The sequence below is a fragment of the Hippocampus bargibanti genome, linkage group LG08 (assembly GCF_051943395.1).
Source record: "Hippocampus bargibanti isolate YZ-2025 linkage group LG08, ASM5194339v1, whole genome shotgun sequence".
NCBI classification, from domain to species: domain Eukaryota; kingdom Metazoa; phylum Chordata; class Actinopteri; order Syngnathiformes; family Syngnathidae; genus Hippocampus; species Hippocampus bargibanti.
In genome coordinates this window covers 22,111,481-22,137,666 of record NC_142741.1, presented here as the reverse complement: position 1 = coordinate 22,137,666, position 26,186 = coordinate 22,111,481, and the positions used below count along the sequence as shown (strand labels likewise).

Sequence of the window (26,186 nt, the reverse complement as noted above, 5' to 3'; positions counted from 1 at the left end):
ATTGGGACTTTACGATTAAACAAGAATCTGTGCAAGGATGCTGGTTGGCCAAAGGGGAATTATGGAAATAAAATAGAATACAGTGTATTTATGATCCAGGGTCAAATTGTGTCCATCATCAAATCATTATTAAGCATACAGACTTATCCTCACAAATTATACAGATGTCTGTGTAAGCTCTCAGTCATACAGGAGTGGTCCATCGATGAGAATGTTTCTTCAGCCGTCATCTGTACTTTTTTGAAGGTGTCGGACGTTTCGCCTCCTATCCAAGAGGCTTCGTCAGCGAACTAAAGTCTTACTGGTCGTATCGGCCCTATTTATATATCCCTAATGTCCAGACATGGCATGAGAAACGTCCGACACCTTCAAAAAAGTACAGATGACGGCTGAAGAAACCTTCTCATCAATATATACAGAGTATATTGGGATATACAAATCTTGCAGTTTCTTAGCAATTAGTGTCAGAAAACAAATACCGATCTGAACTGAGGTTTCGTGATGGTTTTGAACAGTCCGTCATCTGGGACAATGGAATTACAAAGTGCATTCATGTACATGTTCTGTGTGATCGCACCAGCAAACATGATGGATGTCTACTTAATTTATTTGTTTGTTTGTATTTTTGCACATTTTGTTTCAAAAGTCATTTAATCTGTTTGTTTCTTCCCTTGTTACAATGAATAAATCACAGTCCAATGAATCACACAACAGATTAAACGGGTTCTGCTGAGTCCGCCCCTCGTTAATCCGTTTTTTCCCCCCAGACGGCAAAGCATCCGAGGCGAACTTGTCTGTTCCTGCAAGACGACGATTGCTTTGTGTGTTAATTATGATAACAGATGCTTATTAAACAACGTGGTGTCGTTCTTCTGGAACCCCCTGCTCCGCGCTGCCAATAACTGTAATATCATATTTATGTTTCTATTGGAAGTGTGCTTTGCAAAAGCAGAATATTCATGTTTTAATGTGAGTGGGATTTCAATTTAATTATGTTAATTAGACCAGTCTGGAGCCACAGCTGTCTGTTTTTAAATCTGTACCTGAGTGAAATATAATAGTTCAAATTGCTATTGAATAATTCAGTTTTAGTTTATGTATTATTGGGCGAACATACTGTTTTAAAACACCCCAGTGATCTGAATTCCAAAATCAAAGTGTGAGTATAAAACTTTATCATAGTTATAAGGCAATTTTGGGGAGTACATTTGGACTAGTTTTACCCTTTACTGTAGTCGCACAAGTGACTGACTTTTGCGTCGTAATCATAGGCTTGATTTCCCACTCAGGTAAATGTGAACTATTGTCTGTTATAGTATCAATCAATTTTAACAACATTATTAAGATTGAGTTGATTCAGTCATTGAAATAAGCCATACAATTATGATTCTCTGTCTCAAGTTTGGGTCATCAGAATCAGAATCATCTTTATTGCCAAGTATGTAGAACACACAAGGAATTTGTTTCCGGTAGAACACGCTGCACTAGTATCGTTGTCAAAAAAAACCTGCTAAGTGGCACTATACAGTTCCATTTTGGCTACTGTTGAAAGAGTTCAAAGAGTTAATGGCTTGGGGGAAGAAGCTGTTTAAATGTCTGCTGGATTTGGTGCGCATGGATCGGTAGCGCCTGCCTGAGGGGAGTAGCTGGAAAAGGTGGTGGGCAGGGTGCGGAGGGTCCAGTAGGATTTTCCGCGCCCTAGTTTGGATTCTTGCAGTGTGCAAGTCCTCGAGAGTGGGTAGGGCGGTGCCAATGATTTTTTCCGCCGTCCTAACTGTCCGTTGAAGTCGGATTTTGTCCATTTTTGTGGCGGCCCCGAACCAAACGGTGATGGAAGAACACAGGATGGATTCGATGACAGCCGTGTAGAAATGTTGCAGCACCTCCTGTGGCAGGCCATGCTTCTTTAGCAGCCTCAGGAAGTACATTCTCTGTTGGGCCTTTTTCAGGATAGAGTTGGTGTTGACCTCCCACTTCATGTCCTGGGAGACTGTGATTCCCAGGAACTTGAAGGTCTCAACGGTTGACACCAGGCAGTTGGATAGTGTGAGGGGTAGCTATGGTGATGGATGTTTCCTGAAGTCCACGATCATCTCAACTGTCTTGAGCGTGTTCAGCTCCAGGTTGTGACGGCTGCACCAGAGCTCCAGCTGCTCCACTCATCTTTATTTAATGCTACAGTACAGTAGAGCCTTGGGAGACCTGACATAGATGCAACCGATTTCTTGTTTTGTTTTGTGAGTCACACTAAATACAAAAAAAAACTGGAATTACTAATTGATTCTTTCAAAAAAGAGACATGTCTTTGTCTCAATGGTCTCTTTCACTCAATGTTAATGAATCAATGCAAAACGCATAGATGGGAGAATGAATATCATCCGTGTTGCCGTCATGTCACTTTTTAAGCAAGAAATACTTCAACGCAAATTGTGGAGCAACACAAGTTGACGGATGACAACAATACTTAAAGATATTCTCTATATGTTGCCAAAGCAAAACCACTATTACTGCAGCTTATTGAGTCGTGAAACTACTCTTTGTTTGGTATTTTTGATCAGCACTTTATACTTGCTTTGGGGAGTTGGCTGGAACTGATAGGCATTTCTTTATTTTTTTCAAAGGTAATATCGTAGCCCAAGATAATTACTGGTGATGATGGCCATTTCCATTTTTACAAATGCCCCTTTTAAACGGGAGTTTTTGTTAACAGTGTTCCATGCCATATTTTACCAGCAATACCTGCAGCTATCGGTATATTTTTACTGATTGTTTTCTTTTTACTGAGGTTTGCGCTCAAAGCGTTAATATTTAAGAATATGTTCTGAGGCAGGGGTTAAACTTTGCTGCTGGTGTACACCTCCAAGATCCAACCACGCTTGCTGACCCTCGTACCCAGCAGCTTTGAATAGGATTCAATTATCAGCATTAGTAAACGAGCGAAGGTGAAAATGTAATTGCAAGTTATTAATATTTCAAATAGATTAAGCAGACTCCCACTTTCAGCTGATAAGAAAGAAAATGACAGGGGAAAATGCGTGGGAAACTGAAGCGGGAATAAAGCTAAATCACGGTCATTATGTCTGATATTGTACGTTTGCAACTGTATTGTGAAGGCCTTAGGTTGCATGTACAGAATGTGATTAACTGGAACAAAAAAGAAAGTAATTCACCAAACAGTTCTTAAAGCAAGTTATGGAGAAACATTGCGCTTCTCAATATCGCCATACAGAAGTGAATTGAACAGCTTGAAATAAGTCAATTGGCAGAGTCAAAGACTTGTACTTAGCAGACTGCGCGTCTTTTGTTCCTGAAGCCTTAAAAGACGCTCTGGGTTTCAACAATAGCACAAAAAAACCCTTTCCACCGAGGCCTCTTTAGTGGCCGTTCATGCAACTTAAAACTTAGAACTGTTTTTGTAAAACTACAGAATGCAGGTAAGAACAATAATAAGTGCGTTGGGTTGTGTAATACTACAACAGGCATGGAAATCCTTCATTGCGGTGTGATCTTTCAGAATGAGTTCAAACTGACTTCAACTGACCATTGGCAAACTTCCCTCTGGACTGGTCATTAATTAATCATAAATAGTATAATAATAGTATAGTATTAATTCTCATTTGAAACCATTCACACATTTGAAACTGACAATGAGGAGGAAGTGGAACTGGACCAGCACTGTCTGAATTAAAACAGGCAACATAAAAAATGGTGAGAAATATGTACCTTTAAAAAATAGAGCATTTCTGATGAGCTTTTTGGCTTTGATGTAATCTTTCAGTTAACCATGACATATGCGCAGCTGAGTTACATTTGTACAAAGCCATATATGGTTCATTAAAAGAGAAAAACACAAAATACTAAATTCAACTGAAATTGTCACAAATGTGTGGCTGTCAAATCAAATAAATGGTTTTAAAACATCAGCATAAGTGACTCATCAATTTCTCAAGGGCTCATCTCAGTTCAGGAGTATAAAATGATGACATGAGGTGAGTTTTTCTTTGTCATTATTTTTATGTAGTTTTAATTTGTTATTTATGTATTTTTGGTGGCATTTTGGTAAGACAAAGAACAGAGAAATGAAGAAACGGAGGAAGCTCAAGAGAGCAATGATTAGGAGGCCAAAAAAGCGGTCGGCGGAGGTATTGGTTACAAACATTAGATGCTATTATAGCCAATAACAGCAAGTTTATTAGCTAGTCACTTTGTGCATCATTAATGTTACTTTACTGCATGTTTTACAGTGGTTGCAAGACTAAAGTTAACTTCTGACACTCATATCCTCTGTGAATTATTTTTATTTGCAAGTGCTTGACAATGTTTTGTATAACGGAAAGCTTGTTACATATATATCACTTTTGCACTTATCTTTTTATTATCACCCTAGATTTTGGTTGTGAATCGAAGCTATACAGTCCTGCTTGAAACTCAAGTGTTTCATCAGTTCCACCATTTGCATTTCATTTGTTGCGGAGCGGACGACCTGCGTTGCTGCTGTGCTGGCCATAAGTGTAATTCAAAGTAGATGAAGGCAATTTGCCCACAGCTCCCTCCTTGCTTTCTAGTTTGTTTCAACTCTATTTAATCCCAAAGTGTACCGTAAATGCATTCACGGGCTTATTATAATTTCTTAAGGTTCCAGCAAAATTCTGAGTGGTGGTGGGAGTACATGATTTATGTGATCTATCGAATTAATGATAATTCACTGCAACTGCATGCTCATTATGTATAACAACTGTTTGCCTGCACTAAGAGTTTTTCTGATTGTATCCGTATTTAATACGTACGCCCACCGCTTGAACCTTAACTCATTCATTACCATTCCCGAATTTATTCGGCAATTGAAAATATGACGAGGAGCGCCATTCCCGAATTTGTTTGGGTTTTGGTTTTTCTGGCGAAGGGTGCCAATAAAGCACTGGTCAGACAGCTGGAATTGTTCTTCCCTTCCACAAGGTGTCAGCATTTGCCTTTTGTAAAGCTGCCCCCACTTTCACCTCTGTTACTCCAGAAAAAATGTAATTTAGGAATGAAATGATAAAGCGCTGGTCATGGCCTCAGGCAATGTTTTTCCCTTCCACAAGGGGCAGCATTTCCTATTTTTCCATGTTAGAACTTTGTACCAGCTTCAGCTGTTGTTAAAGCGCTGTATACACCAATATGTATGGTTTGCATTGTATTTTGAACAGCCACCCTCATTTCAAGATCATATGACTCCAGACACATATAATTTAGGAATGAACTCTTTTTTTTCTCATGAAAGAAGAGAGTCTCAGGTTTCCTACGCTGCGTTGAATGTTTACGGCGTCCTAAAACTCAATATTTTGTGGGTCCTGCAATTTGAGTGAAAATGACAAAAACCCTGGCACTGGAGTGGACACAATTTTGAACATGTCTTGCTGTGAATGAGTTACATGCCATAATAGGTTGTAAAATTTAGAATTTAACCAACATTTTGTATACGGTTGAGTAAGGTTGCATCGGGGTTCCCATGGTGACATTTTTTTTCTTTTTTAAACAATCCTCTTCAGCTGCATGGATATGTAGGATCTTGAATCGAAATGTCTTCTCATGCTGGGAGAGTTCTTCTTTTCCATTTGGGTTGGCACCGCTCATTTTTTATTTACATCTTCACCTAACTTCTACATCTTCCGTCATATCTTGATATTCTCAATCTGTCTTCCTCCCTTGCCCGGAAGTGCCAAGTCACCCCTAAACTTCAAGATCTTCATTTCCACCACCTCCACTGCTGCTTCCATTGTCTCCAATCTTTTCTTCATGTGAGGATACTCCCTGTGCTCAACGCAATAAAGTATTGTGTTGAGTTAGACCAGGGGTGGGCAAACTTTTTGACTCGCGGGCCGCATTGGGTTCTAAAATTTGACAGAGGGGCCGGGCCAGGAGCATTTGGAGGGAGTGTTTGGGCCGGAAATACTCCGAACAAGTTATGTCCATAATTTATAAAATCACTTCAAATGACTTCGACTGAGCGTATTTTACAAAGATTCCACAGCATATAGCTATAGTTTACGTTTTAAGACTTGCGCTGAATATATGAAGTCTTGTTTTCGAGTTGATGACGATCCCCATGTGACGTCACGTTTGGACCGCCCCTGCCCGAGAAAGCGACATACAATGCATTTTGGGTACTTTGTTTGGTCTGAAAACTTCGTGTTGATCTGTGTTGATGGCGAAATTAGAAGGAAAACACATAAATAAAGCGATGGTGAATCGTTGTGTGTTGCACCAAGACTACTATTTGATATTTGCTGACACAAATTCCCAGCTGACAAATCAGCCCATTTCCAACGGAGCTTGGGCGCAATCTTCTGCTTTTTCTGGGTGCTACATTGCTGTCATTGACGGCTCGAATTGATATGGGAGGACTCCTAGAATCAATTGCAAACATTTATGCTTTCCTCTTCAGAAGAACAAGAACAAGAAAACATCTTCTCCGAATCTGAAGCCATTGTTTTGATTCTCGAGCAAGGCAAGACGTCTTGGCGTGACGTCACGAACAGAGGGGTGGGACCTTCTGAAACTGACCATTTCCGGATTAATTTTGAAGTCATTTTTATTGGTGTTTTTCATTTAACTAAAAATATCAGCCTGCCTGATTTGGGTATTTTAGATGCTATAAAACGTTTTTCTGATGTTAGTGGGAAACAAAAACAAAAAATGGTGCCGGTTGTCCTTTAAATGTAGTATGTACAAACCTCATAGCACAGTAAAAACACTACAACCCAATTTATTAACTGTCTTTCAAATGTGAAAAATATCCCTGATCAGTCGATGAGAAGGTTTCTTCAGCCGTCATCTGTACAAAAGTGAAGGTTTCGGACGTTTCGCCTCCTATCCAAGAGGCTTCGTCAGCGAACTAAAGTCTGACTGGTCGTATCGGCCCCATTTATATATCCCTAATGTCCAGACCTGGTGGCGCCGGACACAGCTATGATAGGTCCCTACTCTCAGGTTGGGGGAGGCGCGGGACCCCCCCCTGTGGCCCCACTGATTGTTCCTACATTCCTGACTAACGATTGGCCTATTACACCCACTCCCCCCGGTATCACCTCATCAGCATAACGACCCTCATCAGCATTGCGAAAGTTGCCTAACCTGTACTTTTTGACTCTAACCACCCTTTACAACATAAACTAGGAGTTATCAGAACCCTCCAGCATAGGGCTAAACTAATACCAACTAGCACTGAAGGTAGAGAAAAGGAGTCAAAACATATCAGGAGAGCACTCACTAACTGTGGGTACCCTCAGTGGTCATTCAACAAATGTCAGAAAGAAAGAATAGCGAACGAAACCAATAATTCTCAAGATTCTAAAAGGAGAGGAGTAGCAGTACCGTACATTGCAGGAGTTTCTGAAAAATTACAAAGAGTCCTTTGGCAACATAAAATTCCTACTTATTTCAAACCGATAAACACGTTAAGGCAAAAATTAGTGCATCCAAAAGATAGGCTACCAAATGAAAAACAAAGTAATGTAGTTTATTCCATACATTGTAAGAATGAAAATTGTAAAGAGCAGTACATTGGGGAGACTCAACAAATTCTCAAAAAAAGACTTTATCAACATCGCAGGGATAATACTAGTGGGCCTCAATCGGCAGTACATTTGCACCTAAAAGCTAGCAACCACTCATTTGACGACAATGAGGTTAAAATCTTAGCGAAAGAACATAGATGGTTTGAAAGGGGGGTAAAAGAGGCGATTCTTATAAAACAACAAAATCCTTCATTAAACCGGTCTGGTGGTGTGAGGTTCAATTTGGATCGTTCATACAATAGCCTGCTCAGGCAAAACAGGTTAGGCAACTTTCGCAATGCTGATGAGGGTCGTTATGCTGATGAGGTGATACCGGGGGGAGTGGGTGTAATAGGCCAATCGTTAGTCAGGAATGTAGGAACAATCAGTGGGGCCACAGGGGGGGGTCCCGCGCCTCCCCCAACCTGAGAGTAGGGACCTATCATAGCTGTGTCCGGCGCCACCAGGTCTGGACATTAGGGATATATAAATGGGGCCGATACGACCAGTCAGACTTTAGTTCGCTGACGAAGCCTCTTGGATAGGAGGCGAAACGTCCGAAACCTTCACTTTTGTACAGATGACGGCTGAAGAAACCTTCTCATCGATGGACCACTCCTGTACGACTGAGAGCTTACACAGACCTATCCCTGATCAGTTAATAAATTTGTCTCAAGGAATATGCAAGATATGGCATTTACAGACTATTTCGCAGATACTTGGAGGAGGAAATGGAAATAGATTAAAATAACATATGCACTGTGATTTAACAAGATTGCGTCTGTTTTTAAGTTTCCATCGAAGGGGCAAAGAAATCAACATTTATTGAAAAATGGAATCACTTTCAACATTCAAAACATATTATTACACAACGAAATATTCAAGCTCAATAATACCTACTTATGTTAAATTCCGCGAAATCATAGATGGTTTGTCCTGACCGCGCGCTCAACAAACTCCTCACTGACGCTCTCGCCGTCACACGCTAACAATACACGTGTACCGTCGCCGAGCACACAAACATAGACTACCTGCAGTTGAAATTTGCATACTCGGCTCGGCAGCCAATCAGAAGCCTGCTTCTTTCTTCCGGACTTTCGCAAGCGTTACAAAGTCGTGCAATTGCATGTCATTTTCCAAAATAGATGCACAGAACCTCAAACTAGAAGAAAGATTCAAAAGAAGCTAACAACATATGTGACGCTACAAAACGTAAATTTACATTAAACCGTGACTGTAAAGTGTACGTGAGACTTATGAAAGGGGCTTAATGGCTCGTAGGAATCAATGCAAACGTTGCATTGTGCACCACAATGATAATCAACTACTGTAGCAAAATTTACAGCCATGCGCATTTGATGTAAATTTAGCAAGGTAGCATTTGAAGTTGGTGCATTCTTGATTTAAAAAAAAACTTTATACTTTGTGACAATGTTTCTTATTGGGATTGGTCTCATTTTGCTTCAAGTTGGGAAAAATGGGGCAGGCAACTTTTCAGTTATCTGCCCTGTTGTTCGCTAGCTTTTTGTCATGAGTTTTAGACACTGTTTGTACTATAATTTGGGCAAGTTCGGCGGGCCGGATTGAAAAGCCTAACGGACCGTATGTGGCCCGCGGGCCGTAGTTTGCCCATGCCTGAGTTAGACCATATAGGTCACAGGTGTCTAAGTCAAGACCCGAGGGCCAAATCCGGGCCGCCACATCATTTTATTCGGCCCTCAAAAGCAAATCAAGCATGACAAGTGCCATGATGCCTGCCAAATCTGAATAATAATAATAATAATAATAATAATAATAATAATACATTTAATTTCTAAGCAAAATTTCTAATTTCTAACCTTTCAAAACTCTCAAGGACACTTATAACGGTCATTATTTTATACTTCAAATTTGAAAAGTATTTGTTCATCAATTTGTTGTGCGCTCTATATGTAATATGTGGAGGTGATGAAACATTCTAATGGCTTCCCCAAATTCATGTATGTGTTCACAATGTGGCCCGCAGCAAAAAAAAAATGAGTTTGACATCATTGAGGCCTTTTTTAATACATAATAAATAATCAAACTCAATAAATTGGGAAATTAAAAAAAAGTTTATTTCAATTACTCAATTCGTGATCAGAAATTCATAATACACACTCATGAAACACATTGGGAAGACAGAAGGAAGTCAGACCAGATGTGTGTTGTAAATTAAACTCTAACCACCTCTAAACAAGTGGAAATGAGGTATTTTTGTTTTCCTCACATTTTTAAGTACCATTAGTTGGTTGGCTGTGCCACAGATGAGGTGCACAAATCAAAATGATGCCACAGCTATTTTTCATTCCCCTGAAATTACTCTCTCGAAAAATAGACTCATTCACTTTCCTCACTTTCACTCTGCAATTTCATCACTCCTATTTAAGCACTCATCAATATTGTTAAAGTGCACGCGCTAAAAGTGTCTGCTGTGATGTTCAAATAGATAGGTTTTAAACCAAATTGATGTGCATATTGGTAAAGCTGACGCCTATTGTGTTGCTTCAGCATGGTGCCTATGCTCTACATGAGGTACGGCTTCTGATGTTGTCTTTAAAAGCCCAGGGCTCAGAATAGGTCTTGTCTATCTCGAAAGCTGTGTCTGCATGATAAAAAGATTTCTCACCGCTGGATGCTCGCCTATCTCTTGCATTGATGCTCGGAACATTTGGCTGAGAGTACTAACTATGCCATTGTGGTCCAAATGCAGTTGGAAAAATCACAATGCTCATCAGAACCAGGTCTGTCACTTTGTTAAATTCAATATGATTTTAGAACTGTTTGAAAAAAGTTTTGCCCTTTTACAATGTTCTAGCTGTCTGCATAACTGAGACGTTATGTAAATAAATTGTAGAAAACCCCAAATTAGTCTCGATAAGGGCAAGCTTTGGCAAAAGAAATAACTTTATCTGCTCCAAGATAAGCAATGAACAGTGGTACCTCTACTACGAACGCCTCCTCATACAAAAACTTCAAGTTATGAAATGTCGCAACAAGAAAATATTGCCTCTGGTTGGAAAAGAAAATTCAAGATATGAAAGGTAAAAATACAATATGGTATGCTAGTTGCAGCTCCAAGTTTACTGAACGCACCTTATTTATAGCTGCTCTGCTATTATCTCTTACCTAGCATCTTCAATGAATTCTATTGGCTCAGAGGGACCTCGTTATGTGTCTGTGTGGAGTCTGTGCGGCACTCTCATTATTTGCCAAAAGGTGTTCCAATAGTTTTATGTATATGCAAATCACCCAGAAAATATCCCTCGCAGTCAAGAGATTGCTCACTGTGCTCATGTTTACTTGTGAAATTTTCAAAGTCATTGTTAAAAGCTGACAAAAGCAAATGACCGTGGTCCAGTTTTTGGCAAAATGCCAGGAAAAAGCTACTTTTGAGAGAAAATGTGAACGAGAGATGGCAAAACAATGATTTATTCGGTAATTGCAAATATTACGTAGAGCGCCATTCCCAAATTTGTTTGGGTTATGTTTATTCATGCTTGAGTGCCGATAAAGCACTGGCCATGGCCTCTGGTAATAGTTTTCCCTTCCACAAGAGGCAGCATTTCCCTTTCTTCCATATTAGTGCTTTGTTCCAGCTTCAGTGTTTGTTAAAGCACTATATAAATTGTAAACCAACATGTATGTAATGCATTGTATTTTGGACAGCCACCCTCATTTCAAGCTCATATAACTCGAGGCACATATAATTTAGGAATTAACTCTTTTTTTTTGTGAAATAAGAGAGTCAATTGTTTCCTATGCTCCATTGAATGTTTATGTACAGTAATCCTAAAACTCAATGTTCTGGTAGTCCTGGAATTTGAGTGACCATGGCACTAGAGTGCACACGTTTTTGCACATCTGGCAGTTAATGAGTTAAAAATTAAATGACCATTTTTATTAGTCCTTTTTTTCATTATGCACAACTCTCATTGTGCAATGATCGAATTGTGACATGTATTTGTTGCTTATTTCGGGGTGTTTTTATCCTTTAGACAACAGTTATGTCTGAATGGTGCAGGGGCTTCGGGAACCAGTCTGGCAAGTGCAAGCAAAAACATCAGGTGTCATTGGAAATGGCTGCCATTATCACCGTTGCTAGAGGCAACTCAACTTTCTTATTATAAACTCAGCCGAAAATGACTTTTTTTCTCCTTTCAGCCTTTTTGACCCAAATTGTCGCTGCATGCCCTCGACAGCTTTTATAGTTATGTTAGATGCCATGTCATATACCGTCTAAAACAAAACCGTGCGGCACAATCAACGCTCCAAGTCGACTGATCATCATCGCTGCTCCAAGGCGAGTTAAATTTTTTGCTTTTCAGATGAAAGTGTCATTTACACTTCCGGCCTCGGTGAAGACAACTACTGAAGTATGACTTCACAAGGCCGTTTGGCACTGATGCGGTGTGCATATTAACAACTCACCGGTGCATCATGGGATTTTTTTCCGTCTGCAGTGTGAACAAAAAAGAGGAATAAACAGAATTGGTGAGGAAATGAGGAAATGGAGCCCAAACTGGGCTAATGTATCTCAACCATTAGTCACCTCAACCTGAAAAAAAAAAAAAAACACCGGAGAGAATCTCTCTTCAATCCGCGATGAATGCACAGTGTCTATTTTTACCTGAGAGGGTCCATCCATACATCTTGTTTCAATAGCACCTATCTCAAATGGCTTTGGGCAAGACTCAAGTTACATTCACCCTGGACTGGTTGCTTAATTAATTTGTAGACTACCAACCTGACTCACATTGAAGCCTTCAGACAATTTCGGGTCCCCAATGAACCTAAAGTGGCCATTTTTGCCTTGTGGGAATGGAAATTTTAGGCAAGTAAGGGTAGGACATAAAAAACGGCACACAGGAAGGCTGAAGTCAAAAGTCAATTCCCAAAAACATTGCATGTGTCAACCATCAAACAAGCTGTTTGTTTCTACTTAATTCATTCACTGTCAGACGATGTGCAAAAATGTGTCTACTCCAGTGGGTCTGGAGTTATATGAGCTTGAAATGAGGGTGTCCAAAATACAATGCAATACATATTGCAGATATTGGTGAATATAGCCCTTTAAAAACAACTGAAACTGGAACATAGCGCTAACATGGAAAAAAGGGAAATGCTGTCTCCTTGTGGAAGGAAAAAAACATTGCCAGTGGCCTTGGCCAGCGCTTTATCGGCACCCAAACAAGAAAAAAAACAAAAACCGAACAAATTCGAGAATGGCGCTCTACGTCATATTTTCAATCCCCGAATAAATTCGTGAATGAATTAAGAACGCGCAGGGTTCGATTCCGGCTCCTGCCTACCTGTGTAAAGTTTGCATTTTCTTCTCATGTCTGCTTGTGTTTTCTCTTGGTCCTCCGATTTCCTCCATAATTTTCCCTCCTTTATTTTTGTTTCTATAATTTGTATTGGAGAAGCATTGAACTACCCAAGATCGGGTTTTGTCTCTGGGTCTTGGAACAACCCTTTGAGACGGTCTCATCTCTAAATTGATGTGATTTCAACTCAATGCTGTCACTTATTTATTCTTATGACAACAACTGCAGTCCAACCACTAACATGTTTTGAGTCATATACTTTCCCCCTAAGCCAAAACCATCACAGATTCCCACTTATCCGCAATTTGGCACTGAGGCTACACATTTGGGTCACAGATTGTGCCATATTTCTCAAAAGCAAGCCAACGGTTGCTTTGCTACTTTAAGATATTTTCCGAGTGAAACCTAAATGTTTTTTGTTTGGCAACTATCCATGCCTTGTTGTTTTTTTGAACCATGTGGTGGATTTATGGGTAGACGTAGCTCTGACAATTTCCTATATTGTCACTGCTATTTCCGTTTTAACTCATTCACTGCCATTCCCGAATCAATTCGGGAATTGAAAATATGAATATTCCTGAATTTTTTCGGGTTTGGATTTTTCTTGCGGTTGCTGATAAAGCACCGGTCAGACCTCTGGAAAGATTTTTCCTTCCCACGAGGGGGCAGCATTTGCCTTTTGTACAGCCTGGAATGCACCTCATATTCATCCAGACCTATATCAACTAGGAATTAAATCATTTTTTTCTGTTGAAAGAAGCGAGTCTCGGGTTTCTTACGCTGGATGATGTAGTCCTAAAACTCAATATTCTGTGGGTCCTGGAATTTGAGTGAAAATAGTAAATACCCTGGCACTGGACTGGACACATTTTTTTCACGCCTGGCAATGAATAAGTTACAAGCCCCAGCAAAGGCTTGACCTTAAAGCAGAGGTGAGCAGTTCCATTCCTTGAGAACAGCTATCATGCATGTTTTCCACCTGTCCATGTTGCAACGCACCTTACTGATGAGCTGATTATTTCCAGACTACAATTGGACATAACTGTGTCTCTTTGATAAATCTACCTCAAAGTCTTGTTCTTTGTTGGTCATGTTTTCTTTATGTATTGGTCCTTGATTGGTCTTATTTTGCTCAATGTCTTGGGACTCGGTCTCAGATTGCCTTGGTTTTAATCTTCATTTGCTCTCAAATTGTGTCAGTCTTGGCCTTGTGCCCCAAATGTCTTAAAATCTTGATGTTGACTCGATCTGCCTTCATTTAAAATGGTGTTGCTTTCAAATTGGTCTCCTCCCTTCAAAGACTCCAGCTTGACTTTGCCTCAATACATATTTCTTTTTTAATTCTGCACAACTGCATCGACCCTCAAGATGTTCTACGCCAAATCTTGCGTGAAATTCACTTTCAGCGGCTGATCACGGGCTTGTTTTGTTCTAACATTCTGTACCATTCAGCAAAGAATCAAACACTCAACTGCGACAGCAGCGAATAAACTTATTCTTAACTTATAATAACACTATTCTTCATGTCAAATGGGGTAAGGAAGGCAGAAGAAGGAAAAAAAAACTATTACATCAAAAGAAAATCTTGTGGGAAAAGTAGTGATCGTGTGCTACATTCCCATTTGAAGTGGAAGATATTTGGGAATTTTTCCATTTTGATTCAGTTGTTTTACTCAGAACTGCCATTTAAGCCCACGTTGCATTAGCAGACATACCATTTGGGGGCTAGCACACATTCAAAGGACTCTATTATAGCCATTTTTAGTTTTTGTTTGTAGTGCAACCACACAGGGGACAGCAGTGCTCTGATTGTGGATATCATTCAAAACTGTACTGTGCTTATCACTTTGCATAATTAAAGTGTGCTGCTTTTAAAGGAGTTACAAGGGTGCAATTAATGGAAGAGAAAACAAAAAGTTATCCATGCAGACAATGCCGCAAGTGTCTTGACTTCAATGAGGCAACTGGCTCTCGTCCACACAGTCACATTAATGAGGCGTTGACCTTCCCGTAGCGCCCGCAGCCAGTAAGAATAGGTGCTTGGCTTTTCCGTTAAATCAATGATTCAACAGTGGGTTTTGGTCTCATGGAGGCAAATGAAATCTGCTTGACGTGGCGGGGTCAATCAACATCAAAATTACATTTATCCTGAAAGGCATTGATGCCCTCTAATTTAGTGATGGTGTGGTGAGACGGCAAGAAATGATGAGATAATGCGTGATAATAAAAAGGGACAGAAATACATGCTGTGTGAGGCGATCCGCTTTATTTATTTACAAAATCAGGCAATTTATTTATTATGGAACAAACACACACACACACTTGTATAGACGTGTCTATATATCATAATTGACACCATTTTTTAGACATTACTCTGTCTTGCTATTGGGTAATAGTTACAAAACAATTACAGTCTATTTTTTTTCTTTGATTTTGATGTCTTTCATTTTGTGTTTATCTGTTCTCAATAAACCCTCCCAAAAAAAGAAGCAAAACAAGCATCATTTTCTGCCCGCTTAACTGTGGCATCAGGATATACATACTGTGAGGTGTTAGGCGAGATGCTGACATAAAGTGTGATATCATCCATGGAACCAGTCTATCCCCCTCCTGCCCCCGAGAAAAAAAAATGTCCCAAATGTCAAACAAAAATCTAAATATGAACATAATTAACCATTCCTTTTTGTGATTATCTGAATTCATTGAGGGTTTGCTTTCTTTTTTTGGGTGAGGTGAGACCTACTGATGGGGAATGTGGCATATTAGCTCAAGTATTAATTTAGTAATTAGTGCAAAAATAACAAATGTCAAAAACAATAATACAAACAACAATAACAAAAATGTCAGCGCTGTGTTTGAAATGACTACATTATTATGTTACATTTATGTAATTCGTTTTTTTTTTGCGATTCAAGCACATCTCATCCATCTCGACCATCTTGTCAAGGTTGTAATATATTAATGTGGCGGCATTTTGCACAAAAGATCATGAACAAAAATCACGACTTGTCAGTGTATGAATATTCACATTTATTTATCTAATTTGGTTCAATTCATTCTACATTCATAGCTTCAGATCATTTCAGTGTCCGCATTAACTGTCCCCCTCCTCGCCCCCCCCCCCACCCCCATCTAATGCTAGACGCCATGCTGCTAGTGGCTCTGCGACTGGAGGGACCTTTCAACATCGAATCCGTCATGGACCCCATTGACGTCAAGATCTCGGATGCCATCATGAATATGCAAGACAACAGCGCTCAGGTCTCCTATAAGGTATTGTACTTCTTGTCGCCTACGCTGTGCCAGTACATCGGTCTTCTGTATATAATTCAACGCAATCACAGTCAAGATGTTGCGTGTCAAGTACATGTCTGACTCTGGTTAGCTTTCACAAAAATGAAACGGATAAAAATTACATGTGAAAGTGACTCATTTAGTCCTTTCTCACAAATGTATGCTATCAGAAATGGAAATCACAATATGGCGAAATGTTTATCTACGGCATTAATTAAAAACCACTGAACATCCCCAACACAACGGTGGGAACCCAGTTTCAAACGTGAAAAAAGATATTTATGAGACTCATAAAAATTAGATTTTAGAATCCTTTTTTTTTAGCCTGTGCTCACTCAGAAATCATTGTAAAAAGGCATATTTATTGATTTTAATTTTGCAGGTCTTTCAAACATGGTTTGAAGTCTTTAAGCGCAATTTGCCAGTGTAGACCTCACTTTAGGTCCTCAGAGGTAAATGAGTCCCCACCGGTTTGGGTGCAGTTAGGTTTATGTCCCCACCGGGTCGCACAAATGAGAACACACACACACACACACACACACTAAATAAACAGATGGATCTATACAAAATGTTTGAGCTTTTGAGAAGTTTCGTGAACAGACGACAATCCTGTCAAAATGATCCACAGTCACAGAAAAATGCAGAAATTCATGAAACCATTGAACGACAGCAGGAAGGTGGTTGCGTTGCACGTACGCTGAAGCTCATTATCTTGAGGCGCGTGCAACTACAGCCCTGTGCTTTATCATTTGAAACCGTGTGCGTGCGTGCGTGTGTGTGTGTGTGTGTGTGTGTGTGCGTGTGTGCGTGTGTGTGTGTGTGTGTGTGCGTGTGTGTGTGTGTGTGTGTGTGTGTGTGTGTGTGTGTGTGTGTGTGTGTGTGTGTGTGTGTGTGTGTGTGTGTGTGTGTGTGTGTCTGTGTGTGGGTCCTTCAGTCACAAGACAACGATAACAATGAAGTCTTTAAGATGGTGATGCTTTCACTGACAAAATGCAGATGAAGGGCCAAAGCGACACCATTTCAGTCAACAGGTTTTATCTGCGTGTTCATTAAAACCAGAATGTTCTAAGTTTCAGAACAGTTAAAAATTTTTTAATAGTCATTCACTGACATTCATGAATTTATTCAGGATTGAAAATATGACGTAGAGCGCCATTCCCGAATTAGTTCGGTTTTGTTCTTCTTGCTTGGATGCCGATAAAGCGCTGGCCAGACCTCTGGCAATGTTTTTTGTCTTCCACAAAGGGGAAGCATTTCCTTTTTTGTCAATGTGAGTGCTTGATTCCAGCTTCAGCTGTTGTTAAAGCCGCCCTCATTTCAAGCTCAGATAACTCCAGACCCACATAACTAAGGAAGCTCTTTTTTCTGATGAACGAAGAAAGTCTAAGGTTTCTTACGCTAAATTGAATGTTTATGGAGGACTAAAACTCAATATTCTGTGGGTCCTGCAATTTGAGTGTAAATGACACAAACCCTGGGACTGGAGTGGACTCCTTTTTGGACATTGGCAGTGAATTAATAAATAAATAAATAAATATGTTTTTTTAAAGTTAAAAAAAAGCATCAATACTTTTCACGACAAGTGCACAGTTTACGAAGAAAGCATGACCGAGGTCATTATTTTGAAGGACTCACATTCAACAACTGAATTCCACATGCAAAATCTGAGTTGAAGTCATGAGGCGTGCCTACCAGCTAAATTTGCTGGTAGGCATTACAATTCCTGGAATTACAATTCCTTTGAAATGGTGGCGCGATGTTGCAATCTGGACAACACAGAACATTATTTTTTTTTTTGGTTTGGCTTGCAACAACCACTATTTTTCATGAAACGCTGCCATATATTTTTTATTATTTGCTGTTATTTGTTTCTATGCCGGTCAATGGTAAAAGGATCATGACCACCAAATATAAAAGTCAACCACATTGAATTTTCAGTTGTCAAAACCTTTCAAATCCTTCACTACAATAGTAAACTCCGTTTGCAGTGAAGGATTTTCTTGGAATTTCAAAGAATATAAAACAGATTTGTTTGTTTGTTTGTGAAAAGCTTGACAAACTGTTTACTTTTGTTTGAAAGTAAAATTCCACTGGCATGAAAACAAGGTGTGAAAATACCACAATTTGTCATTGTTTTTATGTGAACTTTTGTCTTGTGATTTTTTTTCTTCATGTTGACATTAGAACAATCAACAGTCATTGAGTCTAATGCAAGTGTTTTTGTTTCTCGGCTTTGTTTTTTAGTTCCAGATGACAGTATTGTTTGCAGACAGCTGCATAGGCCCTTTGGTCTTACATTCTTGAATGATTGTGATGCACTTCCACATGCGGACATCCTGCATTTTGGAAATTATCATTCTTTCAATGTGTGGTAGTGTCCAATGTCCCAGTGTAAACAAAGAACCCTTAGTTTATTATCTTTACCAAATGCCTTCTAGTCCAAGAACACACCTACACTGGATGCAATGCATAAAACATAGTGTAAATAGAAAATGTCAGGTGTTCTGATCCATCCATCTATTTAGAGCAGGACACCTTGAATTGGTTGCCAGCCAATCGCAAGGCATACAAAGAAAAACAACCATTCACTCTCACACTCACACCTAGGGAGAATTTGGATTGTTCAATCAGCCTGACATGTGTGTTTTTGGAATGTGGGAGGAAACCAGAGGAAAACCCACACGGGCTCTGGGAGAACATGCAAACTCCACACAGGGAGGTCGCAATGGGCCACGAACCGTCGACCGCTGCACTGTGAAGCCGGTGTTCTAACCACTCGACTACCCTATTTATTTATTTATTTATTTATTTATTGATTTCACTCATGAAGCGTTCCGTGAATGCACATGATTAAGTGGTGTGGTACCTCTAAAAACGTTAAGAACGACTGATTGACATATCTGCCAACTCCTCCGGTTTTGCCGTTAAAAACTACGGTTTTCATCATCCCATCCGGGTTACGGGTTAATAATTAAAATTATGGTTTCCAATAAAAACAATAACAAAAATCACCAAATAGTAAGTAATGTACGCAACGTTAATTCAAAACACGAGAACAGACGTTCGGCACAGTGCTAGCTGTTAGCTGTTACGGGTCTTTCCTGGAATCCAGAGTGACTGCTAATTCCTGGAATCGAGACTCAAGAGTGAGTGTCGTTTTATAATTGGCGTGTATTTCAGAATTGTCTGGTTTCAGAAGTTGGCAGGTATGGATTAGTAGGAAATAGTGATTTTTTTTAATTTGCTTTTGCGGGTGGCATAAAATGACATGCACAGTTTTGAAATGTGGGAGGAAACCACAGTACCTGCAGAACACTCACACAGGCCTTTGGAGGACACACAAACTCCACACAAGGGGGACATCGTGGGGATTCAACCCAAGACCTCTGAGCTTAATGCGCAAATTACTGCAGCATATATATTTAACATTGAACTAGAAAATACCTGAACGGTCATGATATTAGTTCAGCCTTAGATCAGTCGTTGATGTGATGTATTGCATTTTATTTTGATCATCGATGGAAAAAAAAAAAGTTTGAAAAAATGTGGAATGCTGAAAGTTATTTTGATTGCCACATCTTCATCTTGTTGATGTCAGTTGGAATTTGAGTCGTCTGCATGCTTTCTCATACAACACGTCCAGTGGTGCTACTGCATATGTGGTGTTTTTCCAAAAGCTGTAAAACTTGAATAATGCCAGTCGCAGCCCAGCTGAATTACTCTAAGCGTCAGCGTGGTGACCTCAACATGCAGCCCATTATACACCAGAAGCATGTGGTGTTCAACCAATGGCAAAGTCCCCGAGTAAACATCATGTTTTCCCTCATTCTCTTCTTCCCAAAAAGTCATTTCAGATTTTGACCGTCGGGTGCCCGTGTTTGTAATTGCAGGCTTTTCAAGGTTGTGGTCAGCCAAAACCTGCAGGAATGATGAGGTCTGCCCGTGGCGTTCCGGATGTGTTCAACGCCCGCTTCAGGCCATACAACCCAGACGAGCGTCCCACCACGGCAGCTGGCACCAGCCTAGACAGACTGGTAAGGGCGTCAAGCAACACTTGCTTTCCGCGATATAAACACCATTTGTCTTCCCTCCAAGCTGACGGTGTTGATTAAAGCCGGTGATTTGCTGAGCCACGCCGCTAACGGCAATTCATTCTGCGGACTCTTCCTGCATCTATTGATCGCCGTTTGCTAAATAATCACCCCCTCTCCTCCCCCCGAGAGTGAGGTGTACTGTGATGTGCCTTTCTCCCGCCTCTGTGTGCTTGGCAAACAGAACAGACAAGGCTGAATGCTGTTTTCCGAGGGCTGACCATGGCCATTGTTTCCTGCAGAGCCAGCCCTTTATTTCATATCGGATGGACTGCGTGTTTGTGGGACTGGACGTTGATTTGTGCATTTAACATCTCCAACAACCTTGAGGCCTAAAATGCTGCGACTGCGGAAAAAAAGTTAGCATTGACAGACAAACGAAGCTCAGGAGCAATTCTCATCATAGTGTACATACTTTTGCAGCCATATTGACTTCCTGGCCTCTCCTCACAAACCTGTGGCAAATTATTGCCATTGTTAAAAAATAAATGTGAAGTGATTTATTCATTAGTCGCTAGCCAGTTTACCCACGCAACGAAAAATCCAGTCTCTCAATACGTAGCCTTTTTCTTCTTCAATGTTTACTTGTCTGAATCAATACGAATGAATGTTTTGGCTCTCCATGTGGCAATTTCTGATATTTTTTTCTCGGTCATCTTATTCATTGTGTACTCCCATTAGCTCATTTGTCCACCTACACAATTAATTAACTTTCTTTTTCCTCCTCTCTTGTTTCTCCTGCAAACCAGAGGATTATTTGGAAAACCATGCAACACAGCGTAAGCTTCAACATGTTTCTTCTTTTCTTCATGGGGGTAGGCAAGGGGGTGGGCATGAAAGAGTACAGGGGGTGGATGAAAGATCATTTCGATGTTAATCATTTGTTTATTTATTTTTATTTTTTTTTATTTTTCATGTATTTACTTTCATTTCATTCATTTATTTCTGTATATATTTATTTATTTACTGTATGTTTTTATTTATTTATTTATTTATTTATGTATTTATTCATTTATTTATTTCTTCATTCATTTATTTGTCATTTATTACGTTTTTATCTATTTATTTATTTATCGATTTTGTATGTATTTGTTTGTTGTTTTTTATGTGTATTTGTTTTTTTAAGACGAGCTTTGGCTCACTGAACATAATTTCTGTTTCGACGTAAACGTCTTCACTGGCTATTAGACAATCATCGGGCACATATAAAAATAAATAAATAGAATCGCTTACACTCAATTTAACTGATATGAATAATTTAGAGACTTCAACATGGGTCAGGGTAGGCAAGCGAGGCATGTTCTGCCCCATGCTGTCTGTTCAGCTAGTTATGGCAAAAAAAAGACCTGCTTTTATAACATGAAACATCAAGACGAGGCCAAATGTTCTTCTTTTGCCTTTAAGATGAGAGATGTAGGGGAAAAATACCCGACAAAAACAACCCGCACGAGTCGTGCCTTGCCAGTCATCAACCTCAACGCACGTCACTGGTCTTCAATTAAACTCACATGCATGTTGTTGAAATGTGGAGAACATGCAAACTTCACATGGGAAGAACCCAGCCAGGAGCGCCAGCGCCGCCTGCTAGTCACTGACAGCGCTAAATAAAGGTATGGGGTTAGGTTGTTGTAAGACCATAGCCCATAACGATGGTGCCTGAGTATGAACTCAAGGATAAAAATGAAAGCAAATTACAACATGTGAAACAAATAGTGTGAATTTTATGAAAAAGCGTGGTAGGCAGTGACCCAAAAGTGAAATAGACTGTTTTAGAATGCTACGCTTATCAAGAACATTTTTTTCTCGTCAAAAGGCTGACATTTTTTTTCTCATTATTTCAGGAATTTCAAATTCTTGGAACTGGATGTTACTGGAACTTAAATGTTCCAATCAGTCAATCAATTATGGTCCACGCCCCAAACTCAAATCTGAAAGTTTCCTGGAACTTTCACACCCATAGGGTCAATAAATTCTCTGGAACTAAGTTTAGCCAGGTGCAAAAACTCTCTTAATGCCCAATGGTCCTCCACAAATTCCTTGTTCTGAAGCAAACTTCCTGCTGGTAATATTTGAAGAAATATGTGACAATTTGTACATTTATTGCATTTTTGTGCATTTGCTGTCTCATTCGGCCGTGTTGGTTTTCTTCAGACAGCAAACTAATGTGATTTTTGCTTCATTGGCTTTAGCATTATCCCATTTCTTATACATATAAAAATGTATAACCGATCTACATTAAAATGAGTTGAACAGTTGTTGTAACCATCACCACTTCTTGTTTTACAGGTAACTCTTCCAAACAGAAATTACTATATACATAAATGTGTTAATATCCACACTAATATGTGTCATTATCAGCATCTGTTTAGCATATGACATCAATGGTTTTGATGCAGTAGTTCTTGCCACCATGCGGCACAGCATCTGCCTTGAAACTTTTTAGATTTTACTAGATCAAAGTCATTAAGTCATCACTAATAGCTCAACCATATGCCAGCGTGTCCTCAGGTGGTGAGGCTCCCTCAGCTCACCTTTGTCAATTAACCTCTCTATTCTGGAAATATCCCCTGTTCGATGTTCGTTAAAAGCATGGACAACAAATCAGGACGTGACCCGGTCTTACAGAGCGCTGCGGCCAGCATCTGTTCTAATGGTACAGCGACACGGGACCGCAGCCAGGCGGGCATGTGGGGGCTGCTTTATGAATAATCAGCCGGGCATTCAGACAAGAAATTGCAGGAACGGACAGGGAATGTGTCATATACGTGAACTACACCACTGAAAATGCGGAAAATAGCACAGCCAAGGGTTGCCAACCTATAGATGACACATCAGCCAATCATGATTAAATCCGCCCAAAAATCTAGTGTATTATTGTATCATCATATAATGGGCAACAGTTATGCTGCCGTCATCAAACATCCTTCCTATTTGTCGTGAGTCATATTGTGAAAAATATTGAAGTATACATTAATGATGCTGGAATAGTTTTGAATGTTGGCGGAACTGTTTGAGGTCATATTTGAAATACCATGCACATCTGCTGTGAACTCACTCCAGTGGCTTACCCCCAGCTGCTAAATATTAAACAGTGAGATGTTACCGACACGAACAGCAAGGACACTTATGCGGAGCGGGGATATACTTGAAACTGTCGCCAAAGTCACAGAGTGGACAACTTGAAGTAGATTTTCTACTGTATATAAAGTTTGGATCGAGGGATGACTGTCAATAGATCGCAGCGATCGTGCTGCTTTGCTAGTTACGACACCCTGACCCAGAATCAGGTCGTTTGCAGGTCATTTAGCACCGGGTCTTTAATACGCATGCGGTGTAGGTAACTGGAGAGGGTGCACCCATCATCCGGGCGCACCCCGGACCAGTGTCGAGTGGCGTTCCGCGTGACGGGCCAGCCGTAAGGCCCCGGCGCCACGGTATCGGCGTGTCTCGGTGGGATTCTGATTTAGAGGCGTTCAGTCATAATCCCGTAGATGGTAGCCTCGCACCATTGGCTCCTCAGCCAAACGCACGCACCAAATGTCTGAACATGCGGTTCCTCTCATACTGAGCAAGATTGCTATCGCGAAATTCTGACTTAGAGGCGTTCGGTCGTAATCCCGTCACTGATTCTGGGTCGGGTCATCGCGTCTACTGATCGTCTGGTCGTTCGGTGTCATCATCCCTACCATTGTCGTTGTGGCATGTGACGTGGTGGGGGCCTGACCACTGTTGGGGTAATTCACTATACGAACATCTTTAAACATCACTTTCTAATCTTTCTTTACGTTTTGGACTTCCTGATACGTCATATCCTGCCTTCCCTTACATGATTTCGCATCTACATTACGTCACATCCTATTGCGTCGCACACTGTCCGCCATATAAATGCCCTCCCAGTCCGTTCTCTCTCTCTCTCTCTCTCTCTCTCTCTCTCTCTCTCTCTCTCTCTCTCTCTCTCTCTCTCTCTCTCTCTCTCTCTCTCTCTCTCTCTCTCTCTCTCTCTCTCTCTCTCTCCCTTCCTGCGTCCTCCTCGCCAGACCTCCCACAATGACTCCGCTGCTGATTTAACCATCCTCTGCCATCGAGACCCGTAGAAGCAATGAGCCAGGGACGAACGATCAACATAAACCCATTACCACACTTATTTTACCGGACTCACTTTTGGCGGCAAGTTCCTCAACTCGCTTCACTAGAAGCAGCAATGTGACAGATATCATCGTTAAGTATTTTTTTTAAAAACAGGCTTCAAGTTTATTGCTACACTCAGCTGAAGGTCACTTTCAAGTGACACATAAATCTAAGAGAATTACACATTGTGTATGTAAAGCCACCACGGAGCTGCTGCTTCCTGAATGCAATATATAGTGAACTCAATAGGCACACTGACTTACGATTAACATCTCTGCGGCTTTGGAGTTACTGTGTAAGGAATAGATATTTGAACACAGTGTAGCAACACACGTAGACCACATAAAAATACTCATAGGAATATATACTTTATCCGCTGTGAAGAACAACTAATAAAAGTGCCACAATGACATGAGCCAGTTATCGGGATGCATCTGGGCCACGCCCTTGCGCCATTTACGCATTTTGACAGCCACTGGGGCAACTTTATCACTCCACTACTCCAGCAGCGGCGTAAGTCTATTACAATTAGTTCTTATGGCTACGTGATCTGCACCACATGACATACTTCTGTTAAAATAGTGAACAAAACAAATTTAGTTAAAAAGCAATTGAAGGCTATTCATTTTATTTCAGAGGTCTGAACTTTGTTCGTCTGCCCTCTTGCCTTACCGATATCTAGCCATAATTACCTTGCATTTGTTTTCGTGCGTTCCAAAGTCATGGTAGAGGATATCTCAGGCTCTTCCCGACCAACCCGCCGGAAGCTGCCAACAGAGATAATCGCATTTTCATTTACTCAGGGTGCATTGCAGTATTTACATTGAACAACATCAACATTGACATATTCTCGTTTTTTTTTAAGAATGAGTGCGGAGCATCGTCACAATTTGTTTCAGCAAACGAACAAATTTAGTGGCTAATGGGAATGATTTCAGAACTGTTGCAACACATTTGAAATCATCAAAGCAAAGAAATGTGTTAGTTGTATTAAGTTCATCCTGTCTACTTGATATCTAATTTAAAACAGATTCCTATCTTACAGACAATGTACTGTCGGTGTTCAAATACCTGACACGGAAGTAGACGCCGACACATGTCAGGTATTTGGACACCGACAGTACACTGTCTGTAAGAAAGGAATCTGTTTTAAATGAAATTAAAGAAATGTGTTGAAGTAGACACTAGTAAGAAATATTGTGCTGAGTATGTTCTCTTTGTCTTCTCTGTAATACCGTTCAATATCAAAATAGCACAGGATTGATTGTGAAGTAACTAAATACAATTAAAAACGGTTGTTTATTTTATGTATAAATACATTCTTTGACTTGAATTAAATTTTTTGATATTCTAGGAAAATAGATTTTAGTCAAATCATGTTTTTTCATTTGAAATTTAGAAATATCATGCTCCAATGAATGTATGTTGGTTTATTTCCATCAGTTTTGTGTACTTTGGCAATCTAGTTAAATCAGGCCTATCAATTTTAGAATTTGGCCCCCCTTTCAGGCGCATGGGGGCCAGTTATTACAAAAGTATAACCTTCCACCAACTACCCATATTATCCTACACGACTACTGCCATACTTACACAAACCATCAGCTATCACACATAACTCAGACCTTACTTTCCAAAGGGCTGATCCATAAACTGGTCATTTTGCTGACTAAAAGTTGAAATTAAGGTGAAAACGTCCCATGCAATGAAAGTAAAACAACATATGCAATGGCCCCTGCAGAAAAATCATTTTTAAAGTATAAAGGTTTTCTGCACCATTCTTTTTTCCTCTA

General features: G+C 40.1%; 1 protein-coding gene across 2 annotated transcripts in view; it reads left to right on the top strand.

Moving 5' to 3' along the window:
* The window catches only part of gpc6b (glypican 6b), a 104,096-nt gene that overhangs the window by 48,098 nt on the left and 29,812 nt on the right, over positions 1–26,186 (top strand). Inside the window, exons 5-7 of one of the 2 annotated variants that reach the window (XM_089002291.1) lie at positions 16,026–16,156; positions 20,068–20,211; positions 21,018–21,047. In XM_089002291.1, the coding sequence (XP_088858417.1) occupies positions 16,026–16,156; positions 20,068–20,211; positions 21,018–21,047 (305 nt within the window). The remainder of the gene's footprint in view (positions 1–16,025; positions 16,157–20,067; positions 20,212–21,017; positions 21,048–26,186) is intronic. The other variant, XM_089002293.1, reaches the window with a different exon arrangement.